The sequence below is a fragment of the Anopheles nili genome, chromosome 2, assembly GCF_943737925.1.
Source record: "Anopheles nili chromosome 2, idAnoNiliSN_F5_01, whole genome shotgun sequence".
NCBI classification, from domain to species: Eukaryota; Metazoa; Arthropoda; class Insecta; order Diptera; family Culicidae; genus Anopheles; species Anopheles nili.
In genome coordinates, this window is record NC_071291.1 from 59,577,176 (window position 1) to 59,602,573 (window position 25,398).

The 25,398-nt window shown below is 43.2% G+C and overlaps 2 protein-coding genes across 2 annotated transcripts; one reads left to right on the forward strand and one right to left on the reverse strand.

Moving 5' to 3' along the window:
* Positions 1-6,356: 6,356 nt before the first annotated feature.
* On the reverse strand, positions 6,357-18,677 carry LOC128721325 (fibulin-1). Its single transcript, XM_053815068.1, has 15 exons — positions 18,545-18,677; positions 13,304-13,560; positions 13,044-13,209; positions 12,717-12,873; positions 11,897-12,093; positions 10,551-10,653; positions 10,358-10,422; positions 9,973-10,101; positions 9,515-9,655; positions 9,200-9,439; positions 8,783-8,920; positions 8,191-8,700; positions 7,319-7,448; positions 6,939-7,175; positions 6,357-6,870 (listed from the first exon to the last, which is right to left on the reverse strand). Exons 1-15 carry the CDS (start codon positions 18,609-18,611, stop codon positions 6,708-6,710), a joined length of 2,700 nt encoding a protein of 899 aa, XP_053671043.1. The 5' UTR covers positions 18,612-18,677; the 3' UTR covers positions 6,357-6,707.
* Positions 18,678-24,889: 6,212 nt separating this feature from the next.
* On the forward strand, positions 24,890-25,398 carry LOC128721343 (TCF3 fusion partner homolog). The gene is made up of 2 exons (XM_053815086.1): positions 24,890-25,053; positions 25,125-25,398. The coding sequence occupies exons 1-2, from the start codon at positions 24,890-24,892 to the stop codon at positions 25,258-25,260; spliced, it is 300 nt and encodes a 99-aa protein (XP_053671061.1). The 3' UTR covers positions 25,261-25,398.

Here is a 25,398-nt window from a genome sequence, read left to right on the forward strand (position 1 = left end):
GCCGATTTTGTGTAGCTCTTACCCTGTGGGCATGAAAACGACAAGAGTATGCAGGTAAGATGTATTGGTTCATCACCACGCGTCAATTGTTAAATGGGAGTGCAATAATGAAGCTGTTCGACAATGCAATGGCTCTACCGCTCTTTGCTCACACAATGGAATTAAGCCATGATGCACATACTAAGAAACAATGGGTTGGCAGGATCTGTTTCGTTTGATATTGAATTGTGTGAAGACATAATCGCTTGTTTGCGCTTCGCATGAGTTGGGTTTTGTGGTATCGAACGTATGATGTCTGATCACTGCATTCAAGCTGGCTTAATGTGATGAATGCAGCTTCAATACAAAAGCAGCACCATGGGGTGGATATATTACACCGACACAAATAATTTGATTGAAACCAAAGCAATCAAGAAAGATTCACGGAAGAACATACTTTATTTTCGTTTTAATCTGATACCAACCACCTGTGGTCGACAATCTGTGGCTCACCAATGAATTTCAAACTAACTTTAAAAGTATTATAACAACCTTATTGACTATTTATTATTGTTCTGAACTATTTTCAAGTGTACTTGAATTAAATGTATTTTTTTTATATGACTATTTATATTTTAGCTTCTGCAAGGTTAACAATGTTCACGTTAACCACGCTATAAAATATTAACAAACTATTTGGAAAAGCATAATTTAGTTTGATAGATACACACTAGAAGAAAGCTCAGTTCTTATTGTTTGAACTATTAATCTTTTGTGCATCACGCAATATGTACCATGAGTTGTGCTCAATTTTTCATTACATGTGCTTTTTGCACCTAAATAATTGAACTGCTTTTTTTGCCATCTAAATTGAATTTAGTAAAATCAAATAAATATTGTTTTTTTTTTATATTTTTAATTAAATTCGAAATTTTATCAGTAACTTATCAATGAATGGTTTATTGAATATGACATTATGTGCTGCATTCTAATTGAATAACAATTTAACTAAAACTATCACACAATAATTCAACTTTTCCCTTAGAGCTTAGACCTTGGACTTTTCTCGTTTATATTTTTATCAAACTTACATTCTTCGCATGCATTATTACTTTTCAAACAATATCGCATACTCTGCGATGTTGCGTGGTTTACATTTATTGTATCATTTTTGCTTCCGTCCAGTATCTACCTACCTTTCTAACCTCTATTTAATTGAAGTTTCCAAACAAAACCATTCACAACGGAAAGAGAGATCAAAGCAACCGGCACTAGTGCAAAATGGCACGCCTTAACGACACTTTCCCCCCCAAGAAGGCCACGAAATCCCGTCGTACAGTCCCCGGCAGACATTTAACCAAATCGTTTCCCAACCCGAACCGTGTGGGGTTATCACGCACAATGTATTCATTTGCAATTCATTCCGAAGAGGCTTTACCACCCTAACGACGCGCTCGTTTGCGACGGGGTCGCTGTCAGGTATGCGAAGAATTCGTCACCCCTTTTCGCCATGCGCTTCATCCCACCCCCCCCCCCCCCCCCCGGGGCACGTGCTTCCGGCCGCGGGGTCGGCTGCCGGTGGATAGATTATCGGGCAGGGACATTTTCCCTGCATCATCACGAGATAAGCGTAAGACAAGGCGGCACGTGGGCGAAAAAATGGCACGCCTGCCGGAGGGATGGCCTACCGAAAGGAACCGGAACGGAAAAACCGCAGCACGGGCTAACGATCGGGAAAGGAATTTCGAAGCTAATTTCAATCACAATGGGACGGAAGCTGGATGTCGAAAAGCACAAACGCAAATAAAGCGTCACCGGGCGGTTGTTGGCCCGGATGCCGTGGCGATAAAAGGATATCGAATCTAAATTTAAATTTATTCATTGAAGAAAACCACGAAAATCGGCCTTACCGGTGCCGGTTTGGTTTGACGGGGGCGGATCGCGCGGTCCCGACCTTCGCAGCCGCTGGCGTAGTAATCTGGAGCAGTGACAAGCTTGGCACTTGGTTGAAGAGTGTCGATCGGGAAAAGCCGATGAGTACGGGTCATTTTAATATGATATGGGTGTAAAATCAATCAATAATATCATAGTTGACTGATTTGTTTGTCTTTTTGTAAATTAAAATTTAATTAATTAGCAAAGGTTTAGTCCTATATTTCATCATATGACCATTATAAAACCCGCAATACCCTTAAAACATTAGCTGTCAATAAATAACTTTTTTCTTGTAGTTTTAAAAAATACATAAATGCATCTTGCCACCCAAGTTCAAATATCGCTTGACTCCACTCTGCTCAAGGTGCTCTTCCAGCTACTTATCAACCCGCGCCCGATTGCCGCAAGGGAAGGATTGTGCGAAAGCTACCATCAGTCCCTTATTTTCCGTTTCCGGCAGCGATTCCGTTTTTCTCCACATGACACACCTCCCCATAAATGGCGTCCGCGGATAGGCCGTGCTGAGTTCGTTCGTTTTTATTTTTAATATTTTTTCTTTTTGGTGTTTGCTTTTACAGACACCAAAACCGCCACCGCTCACGCCGATCGGCATTTTTGTGCCGCACACGACCTGCCCGAAAGTTGATGACCAGTCAAAAGTCACAAATTTCAGCACTTTAGCAATCCGATTACGATTTTCTTGCCCTTTCGTCCTGCCCGCCCGGCATTGCGCGTGTCCTTGCCGGGCCTGCCGTTGGATGCTGCACTACGGCAAGAGTGGCTACTTGGATCCGGTAGTGGTTTGTGGTGCAAAAGTTAAAAATAAAAATGGTAAGTAGATGCTGCAGCAGATGTTGCCCGGTCTCCATGGCAACCATGGCGTTCCGCGTGCCGGTTTGTGAGAGGCAAAACTTTCGATAAAGATAAAAAATAGTGACGATTGGAACTTTTTGACCCGATTGTTCCCACCCAACGGTTTGGGGAAGGGGTTAGGTAATTGTTTTTCTTTTTTGTTCGTTCGTTTGTATGTGTGTGTGTGTGTCTGTGTGTTGTTGTTGTGATTTCGCTGCCGCCCGGGTGCACAAACGAAAATTCAATTTCCGGCATCACCGCACACAATCGGAAGTAATCAGTTTTGCTTCGATCGGATCGCGACCAGGCGATCGGCGCTCGTATGCCACCCGGGTTATTCTTCGTGGCGGGCCGCCGGATGCGTGCTAATTGAATGATTTATTTCTAAGCAGCGGCCTGTGGCCACAGTTTTCGCCCATCTAGGGCAATTAGCGCTCATTAATCTTAGTTTTGTTTGCGTTACGTTTCGGAAAGCGACCGAAACCCGGGTTTCCGTCATCGTACGGCCAGGACGTTTGCCAGCGTTGCGTTGCTTACTCGCAAGCGGCACAAATGTTCTTTGCCAAGCTGGTGGTTTGATAAATGTATACTTGCTCTAAAATGGTGTTAACACTAGCAGAATTTCAAATAAAGCCCGCCAATGACAGCCATATTGTGTAATGCAAGCGTCCGTGCTTATTACTTGTTATCATTACTTGTTATCAAATACGCAAAATTGCGGAAACTCTTTCAAAACTGAGGTATCAAAAATCGTCACTGCATCAAACTTCAGCAAAAACATAAAAAAGGAAGAGAATAATGCAATGCCATCCATTCAAAGCACAGCTACCGTCTATAATTGAATACTTTCTGTGAAAGAAAATCCCAGTGACAGCGAACAATCTCGCAGAAGAAAAGTGATATTGTTGAGACCAGTTTTTCGCTGGCCCTTTAGAACCCATTCAACGCACCGTGTTCTTATTTTGTCCACCAGTCCTCCGAGCCACTTAACAGTGCTTGAGATCGCCCGGTTTATGAATTAAGTCCCATCGAAGCTGCATCTCAAGCGGCACAGGCGTTGAAGTGGCACATTACCAATTCAGCTCCGTAACGAGTCAATTAGGGGTTGCTCGTGCTGCAATTCATTAATACACAAACTGCATTACCACAAGTTCGGATTGATGAGCCGGTGAGCTTATTGCTCATTTAAATATTAGATAACTCATCAAAATCCCGGGGAGGTGAGTTTAACTCAGATGACTCGTTCGCACCTAGCCTCCGGTGGGTAATTATTATTGGAAAATTAATTTCCAGACCACCACCAGCAGCAACCCGTGGCACAGGACGGTAGGAAATTAAGCACGGCAAAATTCGCATAAAGAGGTTACCTTTCGTGTAAGCAAAAAAAAAAGGACTCATAAAAAGAAATGCAAACGAAGAAGAAATCGTTTGCTCACACCTTTCTATTTCGGGCGGCGAGATAAGGAAAGAAAAATGCCAAAGAACATGCAAGAAAAGCAAGCATCTTCCGGGGGCAAATTCCATCATCTCCGCTCATCGAACGAAGGATGCGACGGTTCCTACCGGACACGGTCCGTCCGGTGGACGGCGACGCCAGGATAAACTAATTACATCCTGTAGGCGGTCGAAATGCATCAGCGGAGCAAAAATATCAACGCCCGTCGAGGTGTGCAGATGATGATGGCCGGTGTTGCCCGCTGCGGATGCAATTTATTACGTAAGCGATTTTTACAAGCTGTTCCGTGGGGTTTGCTGAAAGGGTTTGCGAGACAATTTTGCAAGAAGTTTGCGTTTAGATCATTTTGTATCGTTTTATTTCGGTATTTATTTTCTCTCCATAAAGCTTCAAACTCTCTACTATTCGGGAGTATCGCAAAAAAGAAAATTTGCGTAAAGATTTTTTAGCGATTTTTTTTCTAAAAACAAAAAACAAAATGTATATGATGAAAAACGTTTACTCTATAGTACGATGACAAATGAAGGGAAGCCCTAAAAAGGCTAATAGCTCCGTTACACGCAATGAGGCGGAATCATTACACCCTGATAAGACACACCGGTCGTGGTTCGCGCAAAAGCACAAGCTAATGCGAACACCGCCACTGTAGCGAGAAAAAGCTTCTTCTTTTTCCAACCCATCAGCTGCCACCGGCAAAGATGGCACCGCAATCATGCACCGGTATGCGAAACGACCCCAACGGATGGCAGCGGCAGCGGAATGCATTCACCCAAACCCGTGTCCCAACCGCGGCCAAATCCACAAGGCATCTGCTGACAAACCCAGCAGGATGGGCCCGCAACACCCACCAGGGCAGGGATGGAAAAGCCCATCACCGAAAGGGCGTCAAGTACGCGCGCCAAACGAACGCACCACGAGGCGGCAGCAAACGGTTAGCGTCTTTCCATCCGCCGGGCGGACGGAAACAATTTAGGAAATGAAAGAGGAGATTATTTTATCTTCGCAAGTTTATCAAATCAAATATAAATTTTCCGAATGTCACAGCGTGCGCGTTCCCTCAGCTGTTCACCGGTGGCAGGCAGCATCCTGTGGGAGGTGTCCCACCCCTTTTAGGGGAAAAGGGGGTTCTTTCCAAGTCGCCCGGGAATTGGTGTTGTGGTAGGATGCTTGGCAACGGCTACTCCTTTCCACAAAATCCTCAGTAGGCCACGGTGCTGCGGTTGCTAGGGGATTTGGAAGAATGCTTTATGCCACCGCGCTTACTGAAAGCTTATTTATGATTTTCTTTCCTTTCTGTTAAATTTAATTACGCCACGCCCGGTACCGGTTTACTTTTTCTCGACGCGTTTGCGACTCATCGCTCGGAAGGACGCAGCAAAACGCGTATGTGTGCCAGGCTCGCGTGCTTTGGGAAGTGTGTTTAAACACCAGCCCGCTAAACGACGGAAAGAGCTTGCGGTCGCGGTTGGTAACATAAATAGTGCGTCGTTTCGGTCAACACCGGGGATTAGTGAACGCACGCAAAAGCAGCTGGCCTGTCAGTTGTGTTTGTCGTCTTTTTTTTTCGCTCTTTCTTCTTGCGTCTAGCTGCGAGCGAAGGATGCCCGAATGTCCTGCCAAATACTTATCTCCGGAGACCTTTTCATAAATCCTTTTAACTTCGCTTGAACGGGAAAATGTGTGACAAATGCTTGTTTTTGTGCCTCGTGAGTCGTCCCGCTTTTAACACGAGAGTCCTGGCGGATGCGCGTTATGAGCGCATATATGGTAATTACGTTTCATTGGAGAATATGAACAGCTGCAGGATTTGTAATTTGAAGCGTGCTCATTTCATACAGAATTAAGGAGGTCACATGTCGTACTGCTATTTTGTCTAAATATTATAGATACTTCTCAGAAATTAACAAGCTTTTAACTATCCATTGTGGGTTGTTATAGAATGGATTAAATCTGAGTGCAACGAAAATGGAGCTGTGAACAGTTGCTTTATTGTTCGTGATTGTACAAGAAACATCAATAAAAAGATGTCTTTATTTGTAAGTTTCTAAGCCACAGGAATTGCAGGAAAGCTTCACAATTTTACAGCTGATCTATTTAAATCTGTTTAATCTTCTAGATGGTCTAGACTTGGATGCTATAGCAATAATATTCAAGCAAATTTCTTCTTTAGCACATCTTTTGTACATATTTTTTTGAATTTTGGTAAGCATTTTTATAAATAACACCTTAAGAAGTATGTTACCTGCATCATCAATTCCAAACTACTAAGCAAAAGAAAAGAGCCTGCAAAACACATATAGCATACAAAGTTCCTTTGCCATGTTTATTTACTTAGGTATTATTTCTCATATTTCTTTTGCGCTCTAAAAACAAAAGATACAAATAATAAGTAACACAAACCGCGTGCTAATGAAATACAAATAAAGGGTCAAACCACTGCTGGGTTTTCAAACTGCCTGCGTGGAAAACAACAATTGGCACTAGCTTAATATTCATATGCCGAAATCATCAAAAACAGCTTGGCCACGTTCGTTCCGTACAGCTCGCCATTGTGAAACACCTTCATGCTTAGCTCCAACTCGATATCCTGCGGTCCTTCGATGCTTTTTCTCAGGTTCAGCTGTGCCTCGTTCGTTCGCTTTTCAAGGCTAAAGATGTGAAATTAGTACAAAGTATCATGTAAATTATTTTAGACAACATGTTGAATGTTCCTTACTCGAAATAATGCAAATCCACGGCCCTAACGTGGGGAGCCGCATCGACCGTAACAAGCTTCAGATCGAAGTCGATCATTTGGTAGTGATGCGGACCGGCTAGCGTGAACAAACCACGACCTTCCGGTGGTAGAATAATATTCGACACGATCGTCAGAAAGTTGAAGGAATACGAGTGAGGCCGTCGGAAGCATTCCACGTCACCAGCATTACAGTAATGGTGTGTGCGTTGACAGCGGCTAGTAGTGTGTACGCAAATTACAAGCAAAATGCGTAAAATGAAAAAAAAAAAAAGAAGGGAAACCCAATTAGTAACTCTTCCGATTCGACATCATATTATGCAGCGCCTGACGCGGAACAGCTGCATGTGGGATGTACGTACTTCCGTCGATCCTTATCGTGCTGGTAGCCGTGGGGACAATCGATGGTCGTACAGCGATAGCTGCCTCCAATGTTCGTGCATATATCGTGGCGTCCGTTGCAAACATCCCCTGTTTGGCACTCGTCAATGTCTAGTCGGTGAGTCGAACGTTCCCGGGATAAGGTAGAACAATGCATGTTAAATAGGCCGTCCGAATCCGCGTCAAAGAATGTAGGAGGACCAGGAAACGAAGCCGTGAAATGGATAAAATTTCAACCATTAGAAAGTAATAATTTCAATTGTCAATTTTGTGTATGGAGATGATATCAAATAAATAAAAATGTAGCGTATACTAAATTATATCAGCGCATGTATAGTTAGCTAATTTACAAAACATTAACTTATGCTCCTTTTTGGCGTGAAATGAAGTGAGCGTATAAGCATCAAAAATTGTTTCAGTGGTATATATGACTCTTACACATAATTAATGTTTCTGGCTAGGTTTATACATAGCTGGTAGTCTGCAATAATTTAGTATGAGGTCTATGAGTAAATTTTCTTGTTGGAAATCTGTATTAAGTACAACATTTTCCACCAGAGCCAATCAACATATATAATGATGTTGATTTTTTTTTTCGGATATTAAATCTCCATTGTTAATGTTTGTCACAGTCATTTGCATATGTTAGTGTAGTTTGTGCTCGACTATCTAAGTACGAAATACTATTTTAAAAGCAAAAAATTGATTGCTGGACTTTATTGAAAACTAATGCTTGATCGACGACTGATCAGTTCGAGCTAACAAATATCATGTTGATTGATTGTCACCTCATTCCTTTTAACTGCTCAGGGACGATAAAAATGAAGAAAGAAAAAAAAAGGCAATCACTCACCAATGCAGCTTCGCCCGTCGGATCCCAACTTGTACCCATGCGGGCAACGGCACGCATACGAGCCGGGAGTATTTTCACAAATTCCCATACAAAGATTAGCCGTCTTGTACTCCTCACACTCATCCATATCGTCACAGGTGCGATTGTTGTAGCTTATCCGATAGCCCGGGTTGCAACCGCACTTGTACGAGCCCCAATTGTTTTTGCACTGCTGATGGCACAACCCCGGTATTTCCGCGCACTCATCCACGTCATTGCACTTCTTATCGTCCGGACCGTTACGGAAGCCCTCCTTACATTCGCACCGAAACGAACCGATCGTGTTGATGCAGTTCGCAATTGGCTGGCAAACCTTTGGGCCATGTTTCGCACATTCGTCAATGTCCTCGCAGCGCTCGTTCCGGCCGATCACGTGCCCCGGCGGACATTCGCACACGAAGCCACCCTTCTTGTTCCGGCACGTCTGCTCTGGACCACATTTCGCCACACCTGTAGCGCACTCGTCGATGTCTGTCGAACAGGGGAAGAGTTAGCAGTTAGAGTTTAAAAATCGAATGCAAAACGCTCCATCGAAACGCGGGAAAACGCTCACCCAAACACTCCGTTATGTCATCATTCACGCGATAGCCAGGTGGACAGGTGAGAAGGTCCCGACAGCGGTACGAACCGTTCGTGTTGATGCACTGTTGATGCCGATGGCACATGCCTCCCCTAGCGCACTCATTCACATCTAATCCATGTGGATAAAATTAATTAGAAATTGATTCGAAAAACAAAAAACAAACAACTGCACCATGGAGCTTCTTTTGCGAAATAAAAAAACAGTTTTAGTTGTTACTTGGAAAAGGGATATTATGGATTGATCACTATTACGTTTTCACCGACCAGGACACGAGAGCAGCGTGTTGAGGTAATGTACAAATCAAATCAGAACAATTAATGTTTCCCGTGGTTTAATAAAACCCACAACGAGCTTTATCAGACGCAGATGCGCATGAAGCTAACTTACCTACGCATGCTCCAAGGGCGTTGCGCTCGAACCCAATCCGACACGGTGGAAGTTGAGGCTGATACGAGCCAGGATAAGGGTCCCGGTAGAACGGCCGGCTGGTCGTAGTACTGGTTGTGGTCGACGTGCTCGTCGGCATGTTGTATCTCGACAGCTGCCGACAACGGAACGAACCCTTGGTGTTGAAGCACTCGAACGGTGGCTGACAATTATGCCGTCCAAGGGCACACTCATCGTCATCTAATGGGACACAAAAACAAAAACGTAAGCTAGCTGCCGTCCCGTAGCCTATGCAGCTGGTCAGCTGATCCTTACCATCGCAGTTGCCCGTTTCGGCGTTTAGGGTGTATCCTGTGCCACAGCTTTGCAGCCGGATGCACGTGTACGAGCCTATCGTGTTATCACACCGTTGCGATTCCAGACATTCGTGAGCGTTCACCTGACATTCGTTTATATCTGTGCGATTGGATAGCATAGTTATAAATTTTGGCATGGGATTGGTGAAAAATTGTTGGGAGCTTTTTTTCATATTTGCGAGCTTTTACGTGAGCTTTTACTATTAGCTGATGTTTGAACAAGGAATTAAACAAATCCAGCAGATGTTGCGTGTTGCAAACCAACCAATTTCAATCATCAACCGTCTTCCGATCGTTGCGCAGCAAATGAAAGCAGACACTGATAATCGAATGAAGGCACAACATAAGCACCGAGCCCCGAGCGGTAAGGGAGCAAACCCGTGGTGTGATTAAAGAGAGCAGCACCCTTTTGCTTACCAACGCACGCGTTCGTAATGGAATCCAGGATGAATCCAATTTTACATTCACACTTAAACCCGCCGATGTCGTTCGTGCACACCTGATTACTGTCGCAGGCGTTCTTGTCGGCCGCACATTCATCAATATCTACAACGGGAAAAAATGGGAAAAACAGCATTATCAGCAACACGAGCAGCAACAACCGAACCCAACGCTGGGGAGCTAACACTTCGGGAGTAATTTGCCCCAACCGCAGCCGAGGTTTGTAAAACATGAAAGGCATGGTATGGGATAACACGGAATCTCATCTGTCAGATCCCACCGCGCGAGCGAATAGCTTCATCTTGCGAGCGGCGCCTAGAACAACGCAAAACACAAGTGGAAGTTCATATCGGAGGCTTACCCACGCACTGATCATTATGTCGCCGAAAGCCGAGCGCACACGCTTCCACCTTCTGTCTCGGTGGGCTGCTCGAGTTTGATGAAGCGAAGACCATGGGCATGTGAAGTAGGGAGAAAAAAAAAGAACGCACACAAGCATTAGACAGGAGCGTACGCTTCGCGTCGGCGAAAGGAATAAGCTGTGCGGCACGTACGTTGGATAAATCTTTACCGGAGCGATACATTCGTAGGAGCCCTTAATGTTTTCGCAACGGTAGCCCTCGTCGCAGGCGCCCTCCTCGTCACACTCGTTGATGTCTGGCGGCCGGGGGGTGGTGGGTTCGATGAGATAAGGCGGAAAACATGTTGCATACAGCGGAAGGAAAAGCCACAAGAAAACGAACATGCATTTAATTGAGGGAACATTACAAAAAAAAAAGGAAATATCAAAAAGTTCGTAAATCTTTATTAGAGTTTGAAAATATTTGTGTAATTAGTGATGAATGCTAATGGTTATTGAAATCTTCGAAAAAGGATTGATTCGCTAATGATATTTTAGTACCCTGGAAAATGTAATTTAATCATTTAGATTACCAAGGTTTCTTTTTGGGGCTCCTCCAATTTAAAACTCCTAAGCCTATGCGTTTTCAAATTACATAAATTAAAATAACACTTACAAGCATACATAGTAATGCCTTTAACAAAAAAAAAACAGGTTTTTAAAGCCTAATGAAACCATATACGGTACGCTATTTAGTACGGTATTTTTAGTACTAACGAAACCGTTATGTTTACGTTTGGTGTTTCGTAGTACTAACGATACCGTTATATTTACGTTACGCCGATGGGTGTTTCGTAGTACTAACGATACCGTTATATTACTACGCGATAGTGCGTTTCCCGATTCTATATATTTGCATCTAAAAAAATAGAAAATGCTAGGATGATATTTTATGCTAAACAAACGCCTTTTCGAGGTGTAAAATATACTGACAAAAATGGTTCAATTTAAATTAACTGTGCGTTTTAAAATAAACCGTTGAACCTTTCGCGGTGCATTTTCCCAAAAACAATCAATTTGCCTGTATTCGCGAGAGAAAAAAAAAGAGCTGATTGCCATCAACGAATAGCGATATTATCACTAGGAAGCAAAAGATTAAGCTGACTAAACTAAGCAGTGCGATGATGTAGCGCTGCCGGAGGGAGGATGAAATGAAAAAAAAAACGAACGTGAAAGCTCGCATATGCCCAGGAGTCACGATGTAGTCACAGAGCGAATATTCGTTTACATCTAGCTCCCCCCCCCCCAAGCAAAACGGAAGCAAACAGCAACGATAATGTAGCGAACGAAAGGCAAAGCACCGGAAGACTTTGTGCGATTATTCGCGAGAAAGACATCCGCTTGAAGTCACTTTGTCACCAGAAGCTAATTAAAACGTAGCAAAGCACGGAACCGAGCACGAGAGCCCGCGTTTTTTTCTCCTTCTTTGCCATGTTGCCTTAATTCCCGACATAAGCCGCCCGGTTACCGGTGCCGGATGCTGGAACCGTGTGCACTTACCTTCACATTTGCCATTCTTCGGTTCATACCCGGCATCGCACACGATGTTGGGGGGAATTAAATCGATGCACCGGTAGCTACCGTACGTGTTACGGCACACCTGATTTGCCGGATTGCACGTAGCATCACCTGACTCGCACTCGTCGACGTCTTCGCACTCTCCCGTGCGCTTGTTCAGCTTATATCCCGCGTTACAGCTGAAAGCGGTGCAATATGCTGTTAGCTCTAATCGCCGAACAAACTTAGCGTGCTCGAATGCACCAGCGAGTGCTACATATTGATTCGTTTCGTACTATCCTTGCTTTAGTTCTGTTTCATTATATGTTCGAAGCTTCGAAGCACACCAAAAAAGGGTACCTCTCGTCCTTAGACATTATGTGTCTTAACCAGTATGATGCGCTTTATAAAACAACCAGTGTTTTAAAATTGTGACATTGTTTTTAATTTAAAACCACCATAAATGAATGTTTAATTCACGTTAAAAAACAAAGCTCTTTAAAAGAGTCTAAAATGATCATGTTTCTTACTTGTTTTCAAAAGCGCTCTAGCAATCAACCTTCGTTAAAAAGCAGTGATAATTTATAATAAATACAATTGATATAAATAAACAAGGGATTGGAATCGCGCGTGTAACCGGTTACGATATTATTATTAAAGCGAGCACTACTATAAATCTATTCTAAATTCAATCTCGAGATAAAGTAATAGATTGAAACATTGTAAAATGCAAGATACTAAAACGATGTTTTTTAACCAACGTGAAATAAGCAAAGTCTAAGTTGAACAACAGTTGTAGTTCAAGCTAAAAAAAACTACTTACCTTTTTGACTCCACCGCCGCATTATCCTTCACCAATTCGCAGGATTTGTTGTCATCCAGCAACCTATAACCCGGAAAGCATCGGCACACATACGAGCCACCCTCGACATTCTCACAATCGTGCATACAAAGATCCGAAAATTGCTCACACAGCCCCTCTGGTGTGAAGCGAAGCCAAAATGAAACCAAAAAGGAGAAACAAAAAAGAAAACAAAAAGATGCCCACCCAAATGAATGCTACGTTCGAAGGTGTGCGCGTGGAAAAACCCTCTCACGGCAGCAAAGCTGCGTGCCACCGGCGAAACAGATGAAAACCGAAACAACTCACGCTCGTTCTGGGCTGCGAGGAATATAATTTCACCTTCTTTCTTGATGTCGTTGCAGCATCCGTCATAGATCTCGTCCCAGGGGCTACCGAAGGCGAACGGTTCCACCGAGCACTTGTTGGCACTGGAACCGACCACAAGTCCAATTTTGCAGGCTTCGCAGCAATCCTACGGTTTGGATCGGTTTTGGGAGGGAGGGGTGTGAAATTTTACTCGACCCGTGCGGGCGGCTCATGTCACATGTCCGCGCAGTCGTGCCTACCGTGTAAAACTCCGATCCCGAGTGGTCGCCCTTCAGGGAGCAGCTCTGGCCCTGCTTGGCGGCTATCTTGCCGGCCGTGCACTGGTAGATTTTGTGCTGCTTCGAGCAGCATATTTCGATGGTCGAAAGGCACAACCCGTGCAGCCCAGCCGGCACCAGTTCCAGTGACTTGTTGTAGCTCGAGCATGTCCGGCTCAGTATGCCCCATTCCTCGCCATCCTGGCAGCACAGGGACAGAATCTGTTCGATTGCGATGGCTGGAACGAACGAGGAACGAACACCGTGCGAGCGTTATTGCTGTTGTGTCTAATACCGTATCATTTGTATGAAACACACTGCGAGGGTAAGCTGTGCTGATATTTGATATTTGTGTACTAAAAATAGCACCGATTGAGGGGAAAAACTTCCTTCACCTAATACCAAACCAAAACCACCAATGGAAAGCTTTCAATAGTGCACCTTATTCCTAACAGAGCCCCATTCTCTTGTGGAATATTTTTAAACAAACTTTCTCTTCAAAAGAAACCAATATAATCATCTACAAAATATCGTATCTTTTATGCCGGCATACTCACGAGCTATGCCTGAAATAAAATGTGCTTATTTGTCGCTTAGCAAAAAAAAACCAACAAACAATGGAGTGGAAAACCCATCAGCATAAACCCCGGTGCATCCATTCACCACCCGGTCGTAGATCATTCGGTCGATTCGGTTGGCTGGCACCACGTTTACGCTGCATCCGATCGCAATCACATTGCCCGAATGCTCGAACGGCAGTTTGATCAACGGCAATAAAATGTTCGAATCCAATTACGGGCGAAGTTTCTTCGTTAGCACCGAAACGAACCGAAAGTGTGACGAGTGCCAATGTCACTATTGTATTGTCGAGTCGTGAATCAATTTTCTCACCTAACCCCCACCCCCGGGTTTGCCGGAGTGCCCTTTCGAGTCAGTCAGGGTCCACCGGGGGGTCAGTTTGCTGCCACATATATATATAGATTGCAATTCGAGCGGGCACCTACGCTCGTTTGCGAGCGCGGCCCATTAATGGTGCACCCAAAATGGGGCTGCTGAAATTTTATGTATCTATTACAGAACTAGGTTAGCGAGGAAGGAATTGCAATTTCTGTTTTCACTGCCGGTACGCCATCGAAGCACCATTCGAAGCTGCATTCTTTTGGAAGGCGAGGTTGCCCCCAGGATGCCCCAGGAAGAATGCCGTATCTCGTTGCAGTACGTGCACTGTGAGGAATCGGTTTCCACGGTCGACTTTTGCACCGGATCGAACGTAATTATAATGGGAAGGGTTTGCATCTTTTGCTCACCTGCTGGCTTGGTGATAATGAAATCGAAAGGTGAATAATAGATAGCTGGCTTGCTGGCAGGAGGGAAAGGTATGAGATTCCGCATTCGATGGACGTTAGAGCAGCGAAAGGAAACGGGACTTACTCTGGAAAAAGGTTTCCGGTTATACAGGCTATACAGAAATGGTACTTTCTGGTTCAATGCATGGAAATGATTGCATGTGTCTCTGCAGATCGATGCCAAGCGGTGTGCATTCATAAAGTAATTGGTGGCAATTCAGTTACATCACAAACCGTAAAAATTGAACGATTCCGAGTGGTTCGAGTCAAAAGTAATTCAATTTGATATGACCTCTATCTTAGCAGCAGATGTGTGGAAGCTAAGGGAACTCGCATTAGCATATATAACATACTCTCTAAAGGTCACGTCACAGGCGATGAACATCATTTCCGCATCATTTTTTAAAGTTGTCTGAAGCAATTTTAATTCCTCCCATCGAAATCATTGGATTATATAACACTGCATTATCGCTTTTGATGTTATGAGCATAAAAAACCTAATTGATGACATATCATACCGTGCGCTCGACAAATTATATTCAAAATGCTTTCCTTCGCCATTTTCAGCCAGTGGTTAACATAAAGGAAAACAAAAACATATAGCCCCAATCATAAATGACAAATACGCACTGTTAAAGCGCATTTTATTATGCACCAAATTAGTAGGAAACGTAAAATTTACCGCCCGAAATTAAAATATCAGTAATCTTTTTGATAACGACGACTGCGTTTTTTTGTCTTTTTGTGGACAAACTACAGTTAATTTAAATCGATAAACGTTGTGGATTACCTCGTTGACAGCTACAAGCGCAATTTGAATCTTTCCCTTTACGTTTTTATCCGTGTTTCAACCCTTCTTTGCATGGTGATGAAAATTTCCATCATAATATTAAGTTAACAAAAAAAGGTACTACAACCCTTGTACTGTAAATTTGTTGATGCTGGCAACTCTTTAAGCGACTATTGCGTGCAGCAAAACGCAGTTATCAAAAAATAACAAACGTCTCTGTGAATTACCAGCCCTAGAACTAGTCATTCCGCTTTTTGTTGTGACTGGAAGAAAGGAACAAGATTTAAAATCATGCAAAGTAGGGTTAATTTAATTTATACACCTTCTTTATCGATCATAAAATGAACAGTAACAACAGCTTAAATAAAACTTTAAGCTAATAATGAAGAAGGTGTATTATCATGCCCATGATAAAATCACAATAAAATACACAAAGCTCTGATACGATGACTTTACGTTATCAATCGCATATTACACATGTGTTTCATCATTCCCGCACCACACATGCGGCCAGTTTCCGAAACAAACAAGCTGCAGCAGCCTGCTTTGTGCATCATTGTGGCTCCAATTTGAACGCACGATTTAGTAGTCGAGCACACACCCGTCCCACAGCAGGCTATGGAAAGAAGCAATAAAAAAGCACCCACAAATGAGGGGCAGAAGAAGCAACAAAAAAAAATAACGCAGCTTTCATTTCAAAACCAGCAATCAGTAGAAATTAATTGATCACGGCGTGTGTGTGTGTGTGTGTGAGCGAGAAGTGCCACGTGGAGAGGAATATTTCACATCCTCGCGCCGCTTCATATGATGCGACTCAATTCAGGTTTATGGTGGAGTCGCTTCGTAAAATAAAAAAAATAAAACAAAACATAAAAACCCCACGGCTAACCGCCCGCCCGGTACGCCTGCGGTGTTGTGATAAATGTGTATTATTTTATAAATTAAATCAATTATTTATATCACGCTTGATTTTTCGACCGGCAATCTATGGCGTCGCGCGTATCGGCGAGTCCTGAAACCGTGAGCGAGTGTCAACGGCCGGAAGCCTAATTTTTGGGGTCGTTTGCCATTCGTCGCTCAACGCCCTCGGCAAAACGATGCACGCGGCTTGTACTGCGGAAGTTTGCCGCAGTCCCAGAACCAGATGCATTCCCATGCATGCGAAGTGTTGCGAGCACCTTTCATTACGATAATCAAAGTTATGTCTGCCATTTTGTACAACGCGAGCGTCTGTGCGAAAAGCGGACAGAAGCGCACCATCCTTGTGTTTTACATCGCAAAAACACCCCCCCGTATACGTTCGTGCTGAAAATTAAATTAAGCCATCTGCCGTGCAGTGTGACAGGGTGTGTGCTAGCACACATACACACCCTTTCGCGTTGTGGCTTTCGCGTCCCGCACAAAACGCCTCACTCAGACGCATGGGAGAGTGCATGACATTCGCACTCCAGGCGATCGTTTGGGGCACACGTTATGTTTTATGCTCGATAAAATGTAACCTTCCCGTGGTGTACCTTTGCACTTCTAGGAGGTAAAAGTATTACTTACACGTAATGCGAGCGTAACCGGATGTCTCGGCGGCATGTTTCACGATACGGCAGACAAGGAAACTCAACGAGGGAAAACAACAAGTCGCGCTCCAACGCCGAGATGAATAATTAAATCCTTTCGCCATAAATAATTTGCTGCCGTTGTTTTGAAAATTACCGATTTCTAAGTCAATAAACGTAACGATAACATGAAACGATTTCAATTTGCCACCCATTACGGCCAGCCGGGCGAGCGTTTGGCTAGCAAAGTGGTGCAGCCGACCATTGCGGTGTTCTCTGGCTTCCTGCACCTGGTGCGCGTGTATGAACATGAATCACGTACACGATTGGTTTGCATGTTGAGTCGCCAAACTCTTATCATACGAACGCCCAAACGGAGGCGGTAGAACGGAATGAACGGAACCGTGATCATAAGCGGAATGTTCTCGATGTAACGCGAGGCGCCTATGGGCGGTAAACTATGTGCATTGAATCGTGGTGCATGAAGTGAAGCGGTAGTAACCAGTATTGGGCTTTATGTAGGCACTTTTTTTTTTGGATAAAATTGCAATTGAAAAACTGTTAGCGTGGTTGCCTAGTTCCTAGTGGTACTTTTGTGGCTTCTCAATGCTGGAAAAGTTAATGGATGCTTTTTAAAATGGCTTGAACAGATTGCCCGATATCATCGGAGCTATTTTAAGCTAAGCAACTACAATTTAAGAAGCCACAAAATTTGTGCTTTATTGCTGTCTTGCTATAGCAGTTGAAGTTCCTATTTTATTTATCCTATCACATGTTTTTTCGATATTTTTTTTCTCACTTTTTTCCCTGCAATACTGAAAACTAAAAGATAAAGAAATAGGGCAAATACAAAAATATTATCTCATTTGGTTTTTCATTTTGCAAACGAAGATAGCATTCGGTGATTAAAAATTCTCTGCAGTTGGTGAGAATCAGTAGTGTAATTTAAAATCGCTTCTCCCAACATAAATTTGACGCTCATAAAGCTGAACGAACTCTTATTTATTTTACCACCTTTACCATCTAAATAGCTTATAGTACAAGGTTTTTCTGTCTGCTTTGTACTAAAACCTTAGTACTACACATTAACACAATGGAGAAATCACACAGAGCGATGATCCCACATGCGCAAATAGTTCACATAACGATCATAAAACAAAAGTGAACCATCGCAAGATAAGAACCAAGCGGGAAATCTACACGCAGCGTTAGAATGCGGGCAGAAAAGTGGTGATAAGAAATGCATATTTCAACGGCTTAGAGCTAGATGCATCTCACCGCAGTGGGGGTTTTGTAGTTAAATGCACTCTAAATAACCGTCAGGATACGTGTTTCGTTTGTATGGATTACGTACCCTTGCGTTATAAGATAATAGTGTAATTAATTAACGACTGCTCAACAACCTTGCAGATGATAATAAAATTACAAAATAAAATGTTGCGCGAAACTTAAACATATATAAAGCTACTCATACTTAACTTAAGCTACTCATACTTAAGCTACTATAGCTACTCATACTTAAGCTACTCATACTTACTTTGACACTGGATGCCTTGTAGAAAGCATAGCGCTGCCAAGAGTGGCAACCACACTTTTTGAGCCATCGTAAAACGGATCTGGTGCGGTTTTGGAACTCCACAGTTTAACAAGGATTGCTACCTCAAATGTCCTTGCAAATGTCCGTTGATCGATGGCAATGTTTATCCCTTTCAAATCAATTACCTCCACGAATCCGTTCCGCACAACCGTATTCCACAATCCAGAATCCTATTCGAACTCGGGCAAACGAGCGTGCTTTATCACAAACTATTCTCGACTGTCTCTCATCCCAGCACGCTCAGTCCGAAATTCGGGGGGTTTAAAATCGCACAACAAACCACCCGGGGTGATAAAACACACATCTAATATTTCGCTCGCCCCGTTCCGAAGCCAGTAGGTTAGCTAACAAAATTGGTAGGGAAAAAAAAACACAGGAAGAAAGAGTAAAAATATAGCGCTTTGTAAAACCGCAGCGCGCACACGAACGATAAGCTGTCAAAACGGATCTGTTCCGTCGCGTTTCAGAGTGCCACTTTTCCAATCCGATCGAAGGAAATCACTTTACACACGGTGGCACACCCACTGTCGCTCTGTTGGGCAGCCAATTTTGTAGGTTTTGTCCATTTCCTCTTTTTTTCCTAGCTTCCTAATCAGCTCGCTACATCACCAATTCACGTCCGAGGCATGCGAAAAAGGCTCACATTTGGCAAAAGCTTCAGCCAAATTTGGTGGGAAAGCCTTAAAACCCTGCGCGGAATTCAATTTGACAAATTTGCTCGTGATGTTCGACGGACGCGTCCTTGTGGCTTGTCCGGTAAATTTGAGCGAGCTGCAACTGTCCCGCGTGCGAAAAAAAAAGAAATGCGAACCCACAGTGGCACGACCGACAATCACAATTTTGCAGACTGCGCTCGACATCCGCCGTACGACAACTGCGCGATTTTGTGCCGTGTGTGCCGTCCGTTTCGTGCCCCAGAAACCTCCTAGAAGCGGAACAATTTAAATTTTCCTACGCTCCGTCACCGGCAACCCCATTTTATCGGCCCAGCAAGGGTTGAAGTCCCTTTTTGCATCGATATGCTTATGCGTTTTTCCGGTCAAGGTTGCTTATTTTCTCGCCCCGTACAAAAGCCATCACAAAACGCTTTCCCCACGAGCCCGTAGCCGATGTCCGTTTTTGTGCCAATTTCCTGTACCTTGGCCTCTCGAACCGGTTCCGTGGTAGTGCGGGAATAAACGCCATACACCTTTGCCGGTCGAGGGGCACTCTTACAAGTTTCCCAGTGAAAAGTAATGGATTTATCGCTTTCCTGAAAGCTTCCCCCGGTCACTTTGAGTGGTTTGAGGTGTGCTCCAACCACGAACGGAACCACGAACCAGCGTGCTGGCGTGATACCACGCGGTCAACCTTCGAGCTCGGTACGTTCTAGAGCTCGCTCCGAAAGCAGCGCTCTCTCTACGGGGCCGTTCTTCACCGGTTTAAGGTGCTGTAATTTGATTTAGCTGTTCACTTGGAAATGAAGGTGGACACTTGGTTGCCTGGAACTGTAAAATGCACGCACGCACGCACGCATAAACCATAACACGACCGCCGTACAGCACGGCCCGGATGAAACTGCACGCTGGGCGCTGAGCGGCAAAACCCGTTGGTCAATATATAGAAGAGATGTTTGCATTATGATAATGATACGGCGGTTACGACGCGCCAGTTGCGCGTCCCAAACCCAAAGCCCAACCGAGACACCATTTCACGATCTCGAGCAGCTACGGGGGGAGAGTTTTATTCTGTTTGTCTGAATTTAAACAAACTGTAAAGGTCATCGCTAGCATACCGCACCGAGAGGCCAACAGACAGGCGTTACAGGGAAACCCTCCAGGTTGCGAGGGCTCACATCCGTGCATTCCATTACTTGTAGAACATCCTCGACGAACAGGGAGCTTCACTTTTTGTTTCTGCTGCACACATTCTAATGAATCCCAGCACATGCTAAGCTTTTTCCGTTTTTATTTTATCGTGACGTAAGCAGCCTTCTTTGCTGCGTTGGGACATGATTTGCTCGTCCAGCGAAACGAACCTAAAAATGCAAAATCCTTCCTTTCTGGCAGCGCCGCGCGGCTTTTGTGAATTGTAAATCTCGAACCCGAGGTGTTTAAGCCGGGGAGACGAGATTAATAAAATCAATCGGCTGCTAAATGCAAGTGGGACGAAGGAACATTGAAAATAGTTGCCCCCACTGTGGCTGTGGTATGTAAAATCGTGTGTGAGCGCTCCAGGATGCGTGTATGGTTATATTCAATGTCTGGTGTTCAGTATTCCACCGAATCAACGACGTCGTTAAGCGTCTGCGTTTGTCTTTTTTTTTTTTTTTGGTGGTCTTTTATCAGAATTTTATCACCATCGATTGTGGAGCGAACACAGCATCATCCAGCGTGGAGTGGGCCAACAACACTTTCGATGATGTTGTAAAACAGAAACATCTCAATTTATCTGTTTTACAAGTATTGGCATTTGATTATTTATCGATCGAATAAAATTTGGCACGTTTTGTCTGTGAGTCGATGAACGTAGTTGTATGTATGTACTAGGAGTAATTGCTATTTGAATTAAAAAAATCCTATTCAAATGATATTCCGCCGAAAGTCCACGGCTTATATCATTGATGCTAACTGCATCTGATAAGGATTAGATGCATTAGCTGCATGCAATTTTCTATGGCATATTTATAACAATTCGCTTGCAGATAAACTGCTTCACAATGGTAAGATTGATCGTGCTATTATTTATAGGCTTTGACTGCATTTGATGCGACCGAAAAATTTCTGAAACTATAATTTTTAAGAAAACTTTAAACGAGAAACTTTTAGAAAAAATAGCTTAAAGTAATACAAACATATCGCACATGATACATGAAATGAATCTGGGAGTTTAGATTGTTAAAAAAGGTTTAAATTATCAAGAATCACGACTCCCGAACCCTAAAAAACCACCTCAGCTAAAGAAATACGTATACAGCTACTGATCGTCGTAATATGCCAAAAAGCTTTTTTTTATTCGCCAAAGCATCACAAAATTGAATGCTTACATATGTTGCAAACTACAGCAGAGTTTAAAAACTCAACTATTTCCAATGCCTGTATTTGACAACTAGCTTTATATTGTTAAATCAAATTATCCTTAACACGACTACAAGAACATGAATCTTAATGATTGTCCAGTCTAAAACTGAGTCCTTATTTTTCTTATTTTAGAAGAATTATTTCTCAATACCAGGAGTTTTCAAACCAATTGTTTTAGGTGCCATAAAAGCTTCAGTTTTAGCCGCTGGTGTCACGTCTGATGAGATCAGTTTCCCGAATACTGATTATATGGTGTGTTTTTATTAATCTTCTTCTAATACAATAGTCCAGCTTCCTGCACCCCTCCAAAATTACTCCGAATTTTTGTGACTCTTTCCAACCTTAGTTGTTGGTTGGACCGGCAACTCCTATGTCCTTTTGTGTTAATTAAACGCAATACAATTTTATATTGAATTCTTATGCAATTATGCACAACGGAAGCATGTAACAGAAGATGCTTTATACATTCAGTTTGCAGCTCGAAGCCTGCAGATTCTTCGAGCAAAGTATACGTCTTAAGCATTAGAGCTTTAAAAAGGTAAGATGTTTCGGTATAATTTACAACTACACAGCTACTGTTCATTTATCTGATTTTTTTTTATAAACTGATTCCATCGCGTGAACCTTTCTACAAACCAAACTACATATTAAATTATTGATAGCATGTTAAATAAGCACGAAAGAATACAATTAAACATGATGATACAATCCATGATCGTAGCGGCACACTAAACACCAGATAGTCGCAATCGAAATTAAACGATTCTTCCTCACCAGCCATCTCTACCGCCGTGCCCTTTGGTGGCGCAACTTTGGCGCACGCGATACCAGAACCCACTGCCAGCCTATTTCGCACAAACCAAAATACCCAAACCCATAGGCCCATCGCGTTGGCCGCAGTAAATGTTTAATGTACTCGATCGCCTCGACCGTCTTAAGCAAACCGCGCGGGCACACGCAATGCAAAATGTGGGAAGCATTCCAGCAGGAGCGAACCAATGGCGAACCGTTTCCGCTGTTTCCACCGGGCAACTGGCGGGCAGATGATCAAATATTTATTCGCTGTGGAGGAGAAAGCCTACAACTTCCTCAAGGTTGGGTCTCTTTCTCAACGGCACGATAGACACGATGAAAAAAAAAGGAAGGAAGGAAGGACCAACCACGGTCGGCACGATAACAGGGCCGCGAAATTAACGGCTCACGCGGCACGCCACAGCCTAGCCAGTAGCAAGTCTCGCGTGGGCAGTGGAATTAATTTCGTTCGTTTGTCGCGGTTTTGTGGCCATCAGCTTACGCACTATTCTCGACGCTTTCGCGATGAAAGCCGTACACCTTCGTCAGAGGTAAGCACGCGCGCGCTTTTTCCGCACGCGGTCAAAGATTGGGTTGAAGTTGGGACGCACTGCTTTATGCGCCAAAAGGGGTGGTTGGGTGGTTGGGTGCGCAAGGATACCGGGAGGGGCGTCTCGAGATGGTTGGAGCTTATCAAAAATTCAATAATCTCACCACCCGCGTATGGTCTGAGGCGCGCCACTAAAGCGCGCCAGTGCGCTGAGGTTGGCCGGAAGCCTCAAGCCGGCCATAAAACCGTCTATTCGCTGCGTTACGTTTAGGGCACCAGGTGATGAAGTGCGTTCGCCTTCTGCTCGTGCCAGGTTTGGTCTTATTTTGGTTGGCGTGTGCGGCGGGTATCACTTTTCTGCATATACCCTCGACCTGCCCAGCACCGTGTTGGTTGTTGGAAAATCAACAGGTTTTGTTAGCACGTTGGTAGAGAGCGGGAAGCGCAAGGATACAGCAACAAAAAAAACCGTCGGATAAGAATTCGAAGGTTCCAGCTCAATGGGCGTCAGTCCACAGCACGTTTGAAGGGCAAATATTTGACTAACCGAATCGATTGGCATTAGACCACGTTGGAGATACGTTCTACAAGCCGTTGAGTGTATTCATATATTCATTCGTAGTAATAGCATCAATTGCATGCCATCATACATGTGTTATTTATTAGCATTCAGCGCATTCATGAAATTATTTTTTATCATTCATGGAAGAGAAAAACCCATATCAAAAGCTATTTAAGGTGTTCTGCTCGGTTAAGATGTCCTGCAGCTTTGTCACCTATTCAGTCACTTTCCGGCAACTCTTTTAACGCACATTTTACATCCTTTCCGTTTTCAAACTGTTCAAAAACTTCGAGTGGCAACAATGCAGCCGGAACAAGCAACTTTGCAGCTTGCTTTCGAAACGAAACTAAATAATTCCGCTCGCAAAGAGAAAAACTCTAAAGAAGCTTTCCCTGAAGTAGTAAATGCGATCTAGCCGTCAACACGTTTGGGATTTATTGTGTAAGGGGGGTAATGTTTGAATTGGAAGAGAGCATTTTGAATTATTCTATAAGTTTGAAAGAAGATTAGGCTACGCTGTATAAAACATGCGAATATTTCAGCTTGCAGCTACACATGAATCTAAGTGGACTTCGTAGGTAAATAATTCCAACCAAGCTGCCTAATACAGGGATTTCACACTTCCATGTGAGTGTTGTTATTGAAAGTCTGCAATCTTTCGTTGCATGATGGTACAAAAGATATGAAAGCATTGATTGTATAAACTCGGAATCTATGACACAACATATTTGATGTTTTTAAAGAGAAAAAAAGTTTAAATAATTCGGTGGATTTTCTTATTCAGTAGGAACAGAAGGATAATTTAAATGTTGAAAGTCGTAGGTGATCAGGTGTGCAACTTAATTTCTTTTTGATATATTTTCATACTCTTTTTGTATTCGTTCTTTCTAAAAAATCACATATTTTTTGTTTTGCCTACATTTCTAGATTGTGCTACAATTAAAATAGACAAAGATGTTTTATATTAAACAGAATAAAATAATATGCAACGGCTAGATATTTGACTCAAGCGGTATTTGAAAGTGACGTTTGTGTTGTCAAACATCGGCTGCTTATTTGCGTTGTGTGCATTTGTTTAGATTTATATTTTACCGTGCGATTTTCTAAGGGGAAAGTATCCTTATCCCAAGCATATGTATACTGTAATACAGAAAACAATAGGTACTAAGCTATTGTATTCAATTGTGGCAATCTTGATGTACGATTCATTCAAGATTTAACATGTTTGCGAGCGTGTAAAAAGTACCATCGTACGCGATCGTGCATTTTGGAATGTGGATGTTAGTCGAACATTTGGTGTTGTATTATACCGGTTTCCAAAAATGACCAGCGGAAAGTCGATAAAATCTCACGGAACAAATTCTAGCAACGAAAAACCAACTGATTTGACTCCAGTAGATACGAACGAAGCATATCGCATGGGAGTAAAACTGTTGCATGAGAAGTGTAAGGCATTACAGCGAAGCAACGAACGGCTTGTGTTTAGGTATGTGATAATTTAAAAAGCATTATTCTTTCAATACATTCAGAACTCAAAATTGATTCTAATTTGCACAGGCTACACAAGGTCCAGAAAATGACAAGGACTCGGGCACGAGATGTTGAGTTCCTAAAAGCAAAGTTGGACTCCTATGGTGATGGATGGAGAACAGCATCGGATCCTACGGATATCAAGGAAGAAGGAGAGGAATAGATTATTATTGTTAAGGTAAATTTCATTTATTGATATTCTTAACAACTGCTAACCTCGAAACCAACCTCCTAAACTACAAGACGGTTAACGTCATTTAGATTGTTGTAAATGATGTAAAAAATACTGTAATTGCTGTAA

What these genes read in the sequence shown, in the direction of transcription:
- LOC128721325 (XM_053815068.1), bottom strand. Translation starts at nt 18,611, where the DNA reads ATGGCTCAAAAAGTGTGGTTGCCACTCTTGGCAGCGCTATGCTTTCTA. An exon ending in ACAAGGCATCCAGTGTCAAA is followed by an intron (nt 13,561 to 18,544) that starts GTAAGTATGAGT and finishes CGTTCGTTCCAG; the next exon opens with CCATCGCAATCGAACAGATT. An exon ending in CGCCCTTGGAGCATGCGTAG is followed by an intron (nt 8,921 to 9,199) that starts GTAAGTTAGCTT and finishes CACATGGATTAG; the next exon opens with ATGTGAATGAGTGCGCTAGG.
- LOC128721343 (XM_053815086.1), top strand. Translation starts at nt 24,890, where the DNA reads ATGACCAGCGGAAAGTCGATAAAATCTCACGGAACAAATTCTAGCAAC. An exon ending in AACGAACGGCTTGTGTTTAG is followed by an intron (nt 25,054 to 25,124) that starts GTATGTGATAAT and finishes TAATTTGCACAG; the next exon opens with GCTACACAAGGTCCAGAAAA.